General features: G+C 39.6%; 1 protein-coding gene across 2 annotated transcripts in view; it reads left to right on the top strand.

Annotated features, from left to right (window-relative positions):
• LOC145464968 (uncharacterized) overlaps nucleotides 1-8,467 on the top strand; it is a 28,262-nt gene extending 19,795 nt beyond the window's left edge. Inside the window, exons 2-8 of one of the 2 annotated variants that reach the window (XM_081448781.1) lie at nucleotides 774-1,094; nucleotides 2,165-2,476; nucleotides 3,575-3,889; nucleotides 5,549-5,872; nucleotides 6,089-6,412; nucleotides 7,702-8,032; nucleotides 8,398-8,467. In XM_081448781.1, coding sequence (XP_081304907.1) covers nucleotides 774-1,094; nucleotides 2,165-2,476; nucleotides 3,575-3,889; nucleotides 5,549-5,872; nucleotides 6,089-6,412; nucleotides 7,702-8,032; nucleotides 8,398-8,410 — 1,940 coding nt within the window. In that variant the 3' untranslated portion in view covers nucleotides 8,411-8,467. The remainder of the gene's footprint in view (nucleotides 1-773; nucleotides 1,095-2,164; nucleotides 2,477-3,574; nucleotides 3,890-5,548; nucleotides 5,873-6,088; nucleotides 6,413-7,701; nucleotides 8,033-8,397) is intronic. The other variant, XM_081448782.1, reaches the window with a different exon arrangement.
• Nucleotides 8,468-13,592: the final 5,125 nt, after the last annotated feature.

The following is a 13,592-nucleotide window of genomic DNA, read 5'->3' as shown; positions in this document are numbered from 1 at the left end:
AAAAAGCCCCGTTAGAACAGGGTTCAGCGCCGAACATTTTTTGGCGTCATTTCTACAGTACAGAGTCTAGACCGCTGCCAAAATTTAGGGGAAACAGACAGAGATATGCGATTCCGATGACCAAGCTCCTGAAGCTCCAAACGACGTGAAAGATGCTAATACGTCCTTATTGTTTCAGATCAGAAAGGGGGTTATCGGTTTTCGACACTTATGAACCGTTTCAGATCTAAATCGTATTATTCTGGCAAACAGCTCCTATCTTTTTCTATAGAAGAATGATTTTTTTTAACCAATTGTGTATAGATCTCGTATTATAGCACTGGACGAGCTATCACCAAAACTAAGGAGAGTACAGTGAATATATAATTATCGACAAGTGCCAGAAACCAAACGTCATATGGGCTGGAAAGAAATCAAAGTAAGCTCAATTAATGTCTACACAGGCTCGATAGCACAGAGAAGTTTGTCAAATTAAACCACGAATTATCCAGTTAAGCATTAAAGGAGGCCAAAGCAACTTAAGCATTTTCTTTATTTTTTGTTAGCTTTGAAGAAAAAGACTATTATCGTGTCGTTTGAGTAGGACAGCTCGGTTTCAACTGCCCCTCGTACTGCAAGCGCCGCCCCCGTATCCAAGGAGTGGGGTATGCCAACAAACCACCAAGCGCATCGCGCCTTCGGTGCTCGATTAACATTGTCTTCGATGCTTCAGTAGTCCATGGAAAATTCGCGCTACGGCCCTGAAAGTTGCTAATACGTCTTTGTTATTTCAGACATTTTTGACTCCGTTAACATGACATCAATTGGATGTTTCGAAGACATATCGTGGTCACGGCCGATCCCCAGCCTTGAGGGACAAGACCCGCGTCTGGAGGGAGTGAACTACAAACGGAGGACAGATGCAATAGAAAAGTGTGCATTTGTAGCTAAGCAACGCGGATACAAAGTGTTTGCTCTTCAAGACGGCGGCATGTGCTTAAGCAGTTCCACCGCACACAAGACCTTTCAGAGATATGGCACGTCAAGTAAGTGCAAAAGCGATGGAAGAGGAGGGAAGGAAGCAAATCATGTTTACGTTATTGGAGGAATCAAGGGTATGACCACTTTGTTTATTTTTTATTTATAAAAGTAAATGAAACCTATTAAACAATGAAGGGGAGGAAGCCACATAGAACGACAACAATTTTCTTTCAAGACAATGCGATATATATTAAGAGGCCGCGGAGCTGCCGTTAATAACAGCGAGCTAAATAACCTTTCTATTTATAAGAGAATGACGTAAATAGTTTTGTAGATAAGTGATTTTATTTCTGATAGTGGCTCCGAATACTTATCATCTTCTCCTGTTTGCTTGGCATAGTATCAGCCCAATGGTGTAAAAGACAAAGAATGTAAAACTCCCTATGATTCTTTTTTTATCGAAACGCCGTCATGAACGTTCTATGATAATTTTTTCGTCTAATTGACAAAGCACAAGAAAACTAAGTAAGTTTTAGGATTTTATGATGAAGTAGTCATAGCCGCCTTATTTCATAATCAGTTTTAATGTGTTTCTGAACCCCTTAGAAAAATTTTTTTTAAAATTTAGTTATTTATTGAAATTCCCAATTTATTTTTCGAAAAGGCAAAAATGAACCCCAATGAAAAGATTTTCCGAGCAATTTTCAAATTTTTATCGCGGACAGGTTAAGGAGCGCTCTCATCTCTGGTAACTATAGCAACTAATTTTTTTTGCCCCTCGGCAGGAATCCTTTTAGCTCGTCACTCATTACCAACTCGTGATAAACCTGTAAAGGCTGATTTGACAGTGGCGAGCAGATCAATAATTTGCCGAAGCTGAATTAAGGTTGAGGCAAATACTTGATCTGTGAGACAAATCACGATAGTATTCGGTGACTGTGTTCAATAAATGTTTTGTCATTCTATCACTGACCAAGTTTGTTTTCACAGCACAGCGCAGCTATGTGCCATGTTTCACACAAAAGCGTGCTTTCAATTACGCATGAGTAGAATATTATGTGCAGCAAAACACACTTTAACGGAATTAGGCATGAGCAGACCATTATTTGCAGTTAGTAAAAAAACTAAATACACCAGAAAGCTGAACCATGAGATATTTGTTAACCAATTCATCTCAATTACATGGTTAATGCATGCCTTGTAGATCTCTATTCTGCGATTGAGTACAAATCACTTGGATGTTACAAATACAACATGGGGATGACTGTTCTGGAAGGAAAAGACCCGGATGTTCTTGACGGTGACTACAAACTAAGAACAGATGCAATTGAGAAATGCGCACTGGTAGCCATGAAGAAACGATATGATGTTTTCGCTATTCATGATGGCGGCTCATGTCTTGTCAGTAGATCTGTTTACCCAACTTTCAACAAGTTTGGAATCTCACCGGATTGTAAAAGCGATGGAAAAGGTGCATCAGGGGCGAGTCATGTTTACCTTACAAGTGGGATTGAAGGTATGTTATGGAACAACTTTGAATAGCTGGTTTTCACCTGACGTCACCAAAATTCGAACCACCAAACTATTGATCTTCCTGAAATTTTACTTAAATGATGTATAAGAGCAGCTGAAAAATAATATTCATACAAATTTTCGCTCCGAATGGGTTCTTGGTTTTGTGATACACTGCGCTTGAATTTCTAACCTTTTGCGTGACGCGGCATTTACATGACGGTCTAGAGAGCTGTCATGATGGTTAAAAAAGTGACCTATTTCGGGGAACTTGGTTATCGGAACAATTCATGTCTTAGAAAAAGGATTATTTTAATGTTTTAGAGTTCCTCGAGGGATAAATTCACGCTTTTGCAGCGAAACTCAGTGACAGATGTTTCTGTTGGTTTCCGGCCGCCATGTTGGTGCCCATACGGATGGGCACCAGCATGGCGTCTCCATACAAATCTCTATAAATTTGGGTAAAAAATTTCTCCGCATATCTCGCATAAGAAAAATTGCTGTGACCAGAATTTTGGAGAGAGCCTTTGCATATTTACCTTCTTTCATTTCCCAGATTCTAGACTTTATCTATCGACCGGTTTTGATCTTTATTTTGATCTATTTTGAATTGCGTGACACTGAAAACCAGCAATATATGTGTTCAACGATTCGTTTTCCAGTTCTGGTCTTCTCGAGTAAGGAAACAAAGTACAAAGACTGGCTTGTTAGTGTTTTAATCGAAAGGTATGTTAGACGTGGATTTCTTTAATTTAAAATTTAAACCGAACCATTGGAAAAGCAATGAGCTAGAGCTCATGAAAGAAAATTACATTTTAGCGTTGCGTGATTAAAGCTGCTCTTTGTTTAAATCCGGATAAACCACACTCTAAATTAAGAAGATCTCATGTTTTAGCCCCATGGTGTCAATTAGGTCTCACACAACCCTAAAACCCTGGTACCAGAGACTATTTCAGCCTCTGGCACCACATCAGCTCACCAAAATTAGGCCTCACTGAAAGAGCTTCAAATTTGTAGCAAAAAAAGTTTTAAAAAGTTTTATAGTCGATGCACATGCGTGTAACACCCAGCGTTCATTGTTCCAATATGTTTTGCATTTCAGCTCTAACAGATCGAACTGAAGACGGAGCTCATATGGGATGCTACAAAGACCTACCTGTGCGAGCCATGGAAATCCTTGAAGGAAAAGACTACCTTCTTGACGGCAACTATACCACAAGAAAAGACGCTGACAGGAAATGCCTTCTGGTTGGAAGAGGTCGTGGATATGCAATCGTGGGTATTCAAGATGGTGGTATGTGTGTTGGTAGTCCAACGATGAAAGACTTTAACAAATATGGAATCTCCCGAGATTGCAAAAGTGATGGAAAGGGAGGACCTTGGGCCACTGAAGTGCACGCTTTAAAATGGGAAGAAGGTGGATTAGTTATAGGATTAGCTACATGAAAATTCTTTGAATTTAATTATTTTCAAATTGGTCTGAGAATATAGTCATATCACCTGTTTACTATATTGCGCACGGAGCTGTCCAAATCATTTGTTAATTTGGACACTGTGATCCAAATTAAGAATTAACTTAAACAGTTTGAATTATGACAAATCTTCTTGCGCGCATTTCTAGAGATTTCTATTGAAGAATTAGAAAACATGTGCCGTGTTTCTATCGAGTTTTAGTGTAAATCAAACTCAAATCTAAATGTCTGCGGATTGGCCAATGTCACATGCAAAACGCGTGACAACGGACAATAGCCAAGAATCCAGAATATGATGTGGTTTTTGCGATAAGGAGATTGCAGACAGACAAAAACTGTCCCGCACAAAATACATGACCAAACCATGCTTAAAATGAGCAGCATATTGCATCTAAAAAGACCTACGGCCCGAAAACAAAACACTTAATTGTCACAACCCTGACAGTTTCGTCAAAACCCTAAAAATTGATACCCTATGTATCAATGAAAAGCTAATTGCTTGTAAATTACAAAAATGATTTCAATGCTGTGTCAGTTATTGTAATACGACACAGGGCTCTCAAAGAATCACATGCTGCGCATGACCCCTACGTAAGATCGATTTTTAAGTATTAAAGCAAATAATGTCTTTCTATTTGTATTCTAAAGTAATCAAATGTCCAGCTATAATGAATGAGGGTTTTTGCAAAATTTGAAAATGTGGAGCTCTGACAACCATCTAAAGTTGCGCAATCTAAATTGTGGAACATTTATTTTGATAACTTCTATCCTAAGAACTCGATCTTTAACAAATTCTCTCATTCATAACAATTAACTCATTGAAACCTAGCCATCTTGAAAATTTGAGGTCAAAAGCTTAAATCCTCCTTTAGGTAGCTTTCCTCGAAGGCAAAAATAACACGTTTTGAGAAAACGAGCTTTGAACTTACAGGGAGAAATGCTTCTTAAAATGAAACTTCATAACCTTAAGATTTAATTCCGGTAAATTAACGCAAAAATCCAAATTTTTACGAAAATTTCAGGTAGAATTTCACATCCCCCCCCCCCCCTCCCCCCGCTCCCCTCCCTTAATTGAACAACTCGGCCTATTAGCTCTGCTTTTAGGTTTGGCTAAGTCTATCTATTACAAAACTTGACTGATTACAGATATAAGAAAGCGACGGAAAATTATTGTTGACAGCACATTCATACCTCGGGCTCTTTCCACTCAGCGAAAAAACATCCGCAGCTTTGGAAACAGTTGAAAAACAATTTGGAAAATTGCTTAGAGAGTTTCCGGAATTTCAGAAGACTGTTTAATTTTCGAAATGCGAACCATTCAACCAAACATTCCAGAAATTCTAGGGTGGAAATAACATGGAACAGTTATTCTCTTAAGACATTTTCGACAATTTGGAGCTTGCGAGGTTGCCCTCTTTTTTGGAAATTGTTGAAAATGCTGCTTCATTTACTACTGGTAATTTCCGAGAAAAATCAAGGCGGAATGTTTGGTTGAATGGAAAAAACCTTTTGGCTGTAATAATGCACTGCTTCTTTCGTTATGGCATGAATTTATATATGCGAGCTAATCTGTACTAATACTACATTCATACCCTTGTCTTCAGATTTTCTGTCCTCTGTTAAGTACGAATCACTTGGCTGTTACAAAGACAAAGACAATGGTGTAAGACCTATTCCATCCATGGAAGGAAGCGACGTTCTTCTCAAAGATAGCTATTCACAGAGAAATCATGCTATTCAAAAGTGCGCTGTGGCAGCCTTGGCACGGGGATATAAAATGTTTGCAATTCAAGATGGCGGCATGTGTGTTGGTAGCCCCAGTGCACACAAGGTGTATGGCAAGTACGGTAAATCACAGGACTGTAAAAATCACGGAAAAGGAGGCGCCGGGGCTAATCAGGTTTACAATCTGACAGGAACCATGGAAGGTACAGTGACAAGAATATTATAAACTGACAGATGACCTGATGATTTTTTGTAATCCATCATCTTTATTTCTCAGAGGTTTGTTTTAAATAAGAAGTAAAATAATACCGAAATAAAGTCTTCGACTTCTTGTCATCATCATGGGGAAACGAAAAACATCGCAGGGATATTTCTTTTTTTACAACATTAATACTTCTATTGTTTTTTGTCATTCACAGACATTTTATCGACGTTTTCATCTTATGATTTGCGAAGGCTAGGATGTTTCAAGGACTCACAAGCTCGTGCCATCCCTAGCCTAGAAGGACAGGACCCCAGTGTGCTAGATGGTGACTACACTACAAGACAAGATGCCGTTAGGAAGTGTGCTCTTGCAGCCCAGAAGCGGGAACATAAAGTGTATGTTATTATGTCCGACGGGCAGTGCGTCAGTGGCGCCGATACTGCAAAGAATTTTGTCAGGTTTGGCCACGGCGAGACGGAGTGCTTAGCAATGGGGGCTAACAACAAAGTGTATAATTTTCATTATGACAGCGTTGATGGTATGATAGATGGTTGTATTTTGAATAACTATGGATAGCTATTTCCAGGTTGAACGTTTCAAGTCAAAGCTACCTAATTGTTGGATTAAATCAAGAGAGAAAAATCTTCTATAAGATTAAATTTTAAGGCAAAATTGTAAACGAAAGCAACTCAAACGAGGGAATGGCGTTTCGGTGTCATCTTAGCACGGACAATAGAAAAATTGAATTTATGAAATTGTAATATATTAAGACAAAATTAATTCAACATTGTTCTTTTATGTGAAGTTTATATGAAATAATTCATATATGAACTGCGGTAGTAGACGAAAGTGAAGAATGTTCGAATCCCAGGTTCGAATCCCGTTGAAGCCCTGATTTTTTCAGGCTTCTTCTTTCCAATTGCTTAAATTGGAAAATTAACTGCGATGATCATTCTTCACTTTCGTCTACTACCGCAGTTCATATATGAATTATTTCATATAAACTTCACATCATTTCACTCCTCACGGGAAGATATGAACTCAATAAATTGACCTCGCTCCCAATGTGTGGCTTCATAGCTCAGTTGGTAGAGCATCGCACCGGTATCGCGGAGGTCACAGGTTCGAATCCCGTTGAAGCCCTGATTTTTTCAGGCTTCTTCTTTCCAATTGCTTAAATTGGAAAATTAACTGCGATGATCATTCTTCACTTTCATTGTTCTTTTAGTTGTGTTATAATTAAGTTTCCATATAACGCGCGCTCTGATTGGTTGAAAGAGCGTGCTTTATCAGAGAACAAAGCACGGGTTGATGAGGGCAGAAATTATACTTAAAAAGTAAACAACGACAGAAAAAAAAAACAACTGAGTTGTCTCTGCTTGTGATGAGAAACTTTATTTTTGTAAAAATGCTCAATTGCTCAAACAACGCTTACATGCAGTGTAGTGACACTCGTTCTCCGGTCATCTCAGCGAAGTGAATCGACGAGTGGTCAGTTCAAAGCTTGCTCTGATATTCTCTTCTGTGCTCGGAGTAGAACCAGTGGGGGCAGTTTATTCTTTCTATCTTTTACGTTAGTTCGGGCAATCTTGCTGCAAGCGGCTGCAAGCGGCTGCAAGCCGTAAATAACTGTAGCTCCTTTCAAATTCAACTGAGTATTTCGCATTTTCATCCACAAGCTTTGAGCTCCTTGGTTCGTAATTTCCATTGGAAAAGTGCACGTTTGCATGAGCCACAATTATTATTACTGAAATTTCATTTAATGATTCATCTGCCGGAGATAGTATACACTCGAAATTAATGGCTGATTTGTTTTCTGTCTTGCAGTCCTGCTGCCATATATGGAGTACGAGTCTGTTGGATGCTTCAAAGACTCAAGCGAACGAGCTATTGAGAGCGTGGATGGAGAATATCGTTTCGATTTTCCAAGTGGATCCCTTCTGTACTATGATTACAAAACACGACAGCAAGCAATCCAAAAATGCGCTGTATTTGCAAAGCTAAAAGGGTACAAGATGTTTGGAATTCAAGATGGCGGTATGTGTGTTACCAGTGCCATCGCTCATGAAACATACAACAAATACGGTGAATCACAAGATTGTAAAAGCGATGGTAAAGGAGGACCCTGGGCCAATCAAGTGTATCGTTTCCCGGAAAGGTAAATTCATGTTAAGTAGTAACAGATGCGGATCCTTTAGATCCTGAAGTGAGGACATGTACATATCCAGAAATGTCCTCACAGTTAGTCAATAACCCATATATTTTAATCTCTTCAGCATTCTTTTTCCTTTTCATGCAACGGCATAGAAAGAAAACACTCATACTCTATTAGGACTGACTGCCCAGTATATTGTACCCCCCCCCCCTCCTCCCCCGGAAATTTCCAGCCTAACTCTTTTAAAGAAGCGATCAAGAAAGACTACTACATCTAGATTCGGAAAAGACAACGGTCGTCTTTGATCCTTATGGGCAGGTTCCATTAAATTAACGTCGCAAACTTAACACTTTGCTTCTTTTTCGCAGAATGAATGAATAACCTGTGGATACTGACAGAACTTGGATCCTTTTACTGAAGTTCATACAACAAAATGTACCTCAGAACTTGGATCCTTTTACTGAAGTCCATACAACAAAATGTACCTCAGTGTGTTTACACCTAATTGCAATAACGTTGTCAGAGGTCTCAATGGGGTTAACCGTTAGCTGTGAAACGAGCCAAAAATTTAGTCGTTAAATTAGGCGTAAAAATTGGAAGATATTTTAGCAGTAAAAAATGTGCACTGTAAAAAAATGTTAGCTACGAAAGTGTAAATCTCAAGATGTCTTGTCACGACTTTTCTGTGTCTTATCTTTTGGCTTGGTGGTACAAGGAAAAGCTGGGAGACTTAATATGTGGCAACAATTCTTATAACAATACCTTTTTCCATCCCCTAGAATCGTCCTTCAATATGTTTTACAGTGATCAAAATAAATGTTTAACATTTTTGAGCAATGAAAATTAGTTTTCCACTTTTTAAAAGAATGGTAATTAATTTCTAAGATTTCTGTTCACCGTAAAAAAAAATAAGTGAATCGTAAAAGGCCAAACCGCTAGCCATAAAAAATTACCACCGTATTGAGACCCTCTTGTTAAAGAAAAATTCATGAAAAAAACAGATGTTTCTTCCTGAGACCTGTGGAGGGTACCGCCAAAATATACTGCTCTTCGAGAATTGAATTCAGTATTTATGAAGAAAAACCATTCAATGTCAGGAGAAGAAACTACTGTTTTAAAGTTTTATTCAGATATTTACAAACCAGATCGTGAGTCTGGCAATGATGAAAAATGCCGCTGTTCTTTCAGTATCACCGTCTCAGAGACACTGTTACCCGCGAAAATTATAGCATGAGAAAGAAAAGTCCAATACTTGCCTTTATACCTTCGAGCACGAGAGAATAATTAAGATCAAAAATTGTATGCATAATTCGTTTTTCTATCGCAACGTTATTGCAATTCGGTGTATACATGCAGCTGCTTCGAGAAAGGTTCCCTTACAAAGGCGTAACAGCGAACTCAATAATGTCGAAAGTTATTAAGGGCAACGTTGGTTATACAGTTGCTTGATTGAAGATCAAGGTATTTCAACGTTCAGAGAAGGAAACAGCACAAACACGTGTATTCATGCCTTCTCTTTCCTTCTAGCTAAACACCCTGAAGCTCACTCAAACAGCACCAAACTATTACTACTCATAATACCAATCGGCTTTGTCGCGTACACTTTTAATTTGCATTTTTGTGGGACATCCTTTGTCGAAACAGCTGTATCCACTGTTCAAAGTAGCTTGTAACCTTATGACGAAATAAGCAATTGTTCGTAGTCCCAGTGTGATATTAAAAGACAAAAAGGGGAAACTTAGAGTACCTTCAACATATATTTTGTGTTTTAAGGAAGTCGCAAGCAAATAACACGATCAAACTTTATGGAATTCAGACTTGTCGAGTATTGAATTAAATCCTTCAAACATTGCTTAATTTTGCTCACATGTTTAAACAAGCAATTTCCATACGTGTAAAGCCGCTTACGCTGTCCATGTGAGTAAGCTACGCGTCAAAAGGATTGGTTATTTCCGAAACAAGTACTGATGGCGGATTTCAAAAAATCTCTCACCCTTCATCTTTTCTTGACTCGAGGACGGAGTTTTATCCGAGCGTCGTCAATGCACCAGTACATGGGAATTTAAGTCTGCGAAACCATGCAACGCAAGTGTTCGAATTATTGGCGGAAGAAACGAGTATCATGTCTAAAATTAACTTAAGAATGATTACCTTGAAAATAAAGTCTATCTGGGAGTTTAACCCTCTTACTCCTCATCCTCTCTTGTTAATTCGGTCACGTTTCCAGACAACCTATCTTTTTTTACTGTTTAGTCTGAGCATTGGCACTGTATGCGGACAGGGCGTTGGCCGAACGTAGTTCATCATTTTTCCGTTCTTCTAGTGGAGAATTGAGCTGTCGCCTCTCTCCCTCCGGGCTGTCTTATCCTCTGCAGCTGATGTCGCCTCTGACCAAGATTTTAACCCGCTCTTGCGAAATGGCTCTTATCCATCTAAATGAAACACAACTGTATATACAAAAACTGGAAAGTACGCCCCTCCGCTACAAAGCAGCAAGCTTATTAAATATTTTACAGCTTCGATTTGTAAAACCGGTCAAACCTTTGCGCTTTGTGTCGACCTTTGAAATAACCGCTAGTATTACAGGTGTACATGTTTAGTGTACGTTTTTAAAACTCCCTGAAGAAGTCTGCGCTAGTTACACAAAACGCGTCGGAGATTAAACAATACGTTTTACAAGAGGGTGGTGGGGTGCCAACCACGCATTACGCTGACTTTTTCTATTAAATCACGCATCACGGAGAATTATTTCACCAATCACGCGTCACATAAAAAGAAGTAAGTCCGTCGCCAATTTCGCTTTCTCGACCCTAAAAGCGTCGTTAAAAGAGGAACTTTGTCGATTCAACGACAAAAATGCATCGGCAAATATGTAGCCTCTCAAGCGAAAGCATTCCTTACGGTATCCGTTCGAACGGCTAACCGCACGGCAAGTGAACTAGTCTGCGAACAGATTCTAAGCGAGGGCGTACAAAAATATCCGACGAGCGAAGCGAGCCGTTAAACGCGAAGAAAAGAATTCCGCGAAATGCGCTACCCTCTTCACCATTCCGCTCTCGGCTCTCTTCGCTCGCCCTAGACCACACTTGGCTAGCTCGCACTAAACTCATTAACCCAACCGGGAGCTTGTTCACAGGCTTCAAGTGAATGGATAATTTGAATAGCAATAGCCAATTTACTTGTTCCAAGATATCTACATGAGTTGATAATCACTAAATATGACGAGTAATGACACAAGAAACGATTTAATGAAATGCATACTGTGAAGGTAAATGTTAGAGATTCATAAGATGTGGGCTGGGTAGGTATATGCTGGGAATTAATACGATGTAAGCTGTGTAGGTATATGTGGGGGATTAATGAGATGTAGGCTGAATAGTTATATGTACGGGATTAATGAGAAGTAGGCTGCGTAGGTATATGTGGGGGATTAATGAGATGTAGGCTGTGTAGGTATATGTGAGGGATTAATGAGATGCAAGCTGTGTAGGTATATGTGGGGGATTAATGGGATGTAGGCTGTGTAGGTATATGTGGGGGATTAATGGGATGTAGACTGTGTAGGTATATTTGGGGGATTAATGAGATGTAGGCTGTGTAGGTATATTTGGGGGATTAATGAGATGTAGGCTGTGTAGGTATATTTGGGGGATTAATGAGAAGTAGGCTGTGTAGGTGTATTTAGGGGATTAATGACATGTATGCGGTGTAGTGATATGTGAGGGATTAATGAGATGTAGGCTGTGTAGGTAAACGTGGGGATTAATGAGTTGTAGGCTACGTAGGTATATGCGGGGGATTAATGGGAAGTAGGCTGTGCAGGTATATGTAGGGGATTAGTGAGATGTATTGCTGTCTAGGTATATGTAAGGGATTAATGAGATGTAGGCTGCGTAGGTATTTGTGGGGGATAAATGAGATGTAGGCTCTTTAGGTGTATGTGGGGGATTAATGAGAGGTAGGCTGGGTATGTATATGTGGGGATTAATGAGTTTTAGGATGTGTAGGTATATGTAGGAGGCATGGCTGAGGAGGAATACTTGATTATATATCCAGGTGGTATCGTTTTAAGACAGATCAGGAGAGATGTGTATATTGCGATGGAGCTAACTGGCCGCCCAACCATCCGGGTGGTGTCTCACTTATAAAGCAAAAGAACAAAAGACTTGGTTGTGAGCCAATGAGAAAGTACTGACGTCATGGCCAAACTGGACAAACGAGTTTCTGACACCGGCTGGATTGGATTATTCAAAATGGCGGACATACCTCAATTTAAGGTTATAATATGCTAATTTGCCAAACATTCTTTATATGCACGCTTATGTTCTGTAACGGCTTTGTAATTTATGCTGTACACGCAGTTATATATTAAAATACGCGTTCACCTTGTGTATCTTGAGTTACAGTAGCCATATTAAGCATTGATTGCATTGATGACGTTCGTTTAAGGTTCTCTCTGCCATCTAATATTGCATGTTGCAGCGAAAGGGTAGTTCAAATTCGTCGACACTGTCTACGAATACCTACGAGCGAAAACAACTTTCGGTGCCTCGCCGCCTAAAGCATCACAATTTTCAATGTTATTTCACCAGATATCATTGTCTCCGCAACATTTAGATTTGAGGTCAATTAAGTAGCGAGATCTCCGAGAACTGGAAGCTATGGAAAGAGAAGTACTGTAATAATTACTTGGTTTGGAGTGGGTCAAAGCATCAACCCGCCATGTTCAAGGACGCTATTGATGACGATGGCGTTTAAGTGTTCAAAGTCTCTATACTGAAGAGGAAGATGCAAACGATTACCGTGCAGTGGGGAAGATAAAAAGGTATTGCATCGGCGAAGTAACGTGAACGAGATTGTTTCAGCAGGAGGGGAAAATTTCCTACCGAAACGCTCGACAACTTAATGGCTGAATTAAAGAAAACCCTGGCAAAGAGCTGCAATTTATGTGACTTTTTACGGTTTTACGCGATACTCTCATCTGCGTTCGACTGGTCTTGGAATAAAACATGAGCAAAGCACAAAGTAGCCACTTAGGATGACAGACCCCACGTTAAACAAATGTATCGACCTTTCAGTATCCGAGATGCAAATATAGGAATCTTAACAATGACAACGGCGACGCCGAGGACAACGCCTTGTAAAATTGAATTTTTCCAGGATGCCTATGGCTCTAAGACCTCGCTCAGGTTAAATGTGTAATGACAGCGTTCAATTCTAAATAGAAATACGAAAAATTAGCAGTTCGACTCATCGTTCGCGTTCGCCGTCACATTGCGTTGTTGTCTTGCACTATATTAGCAAATGTACAAAGGTTTACTGCACACACTTGTACAGCCTTTGTTTTGTTCATTATTAAAGCTTTTGTTTGGTGGTGCTCATTGACGTCGTGGTTTGCTTCAGACTCCGTTCACAGTACGCCGGAGGAATTTAAAAACGCATACAGCTTTATTTCTACGGTTAGGCCTACGATCCGGAGCAATCAGTCACGAAAACGGAGCTTTTGGTAACCGCTCTCCAAACCGGAGGAATTTGAAAGCGCCGGCATTGAGTTTTCGTGTGG

This window comes from Orbicella franksi, chromosome 13 (assembly GCF_964199315.1).
Source record: "Orbicella franksi chromosome 13, jaOrbFran1.1, whole genome shotgun sequence".
In the NCBI taxonomy this organism is placed as follows: Eukaryota; Metazoa; Cnidaria; class Anthozoa; order Scleractinia; family Merulinidae; genus Orbicella; species Orbicella franksi.
The sequence above is the reverse complement of the archived record's forward strand: the minus strand, read 5'-3'. Positions and strand labels throughout refer to the sequence as shown.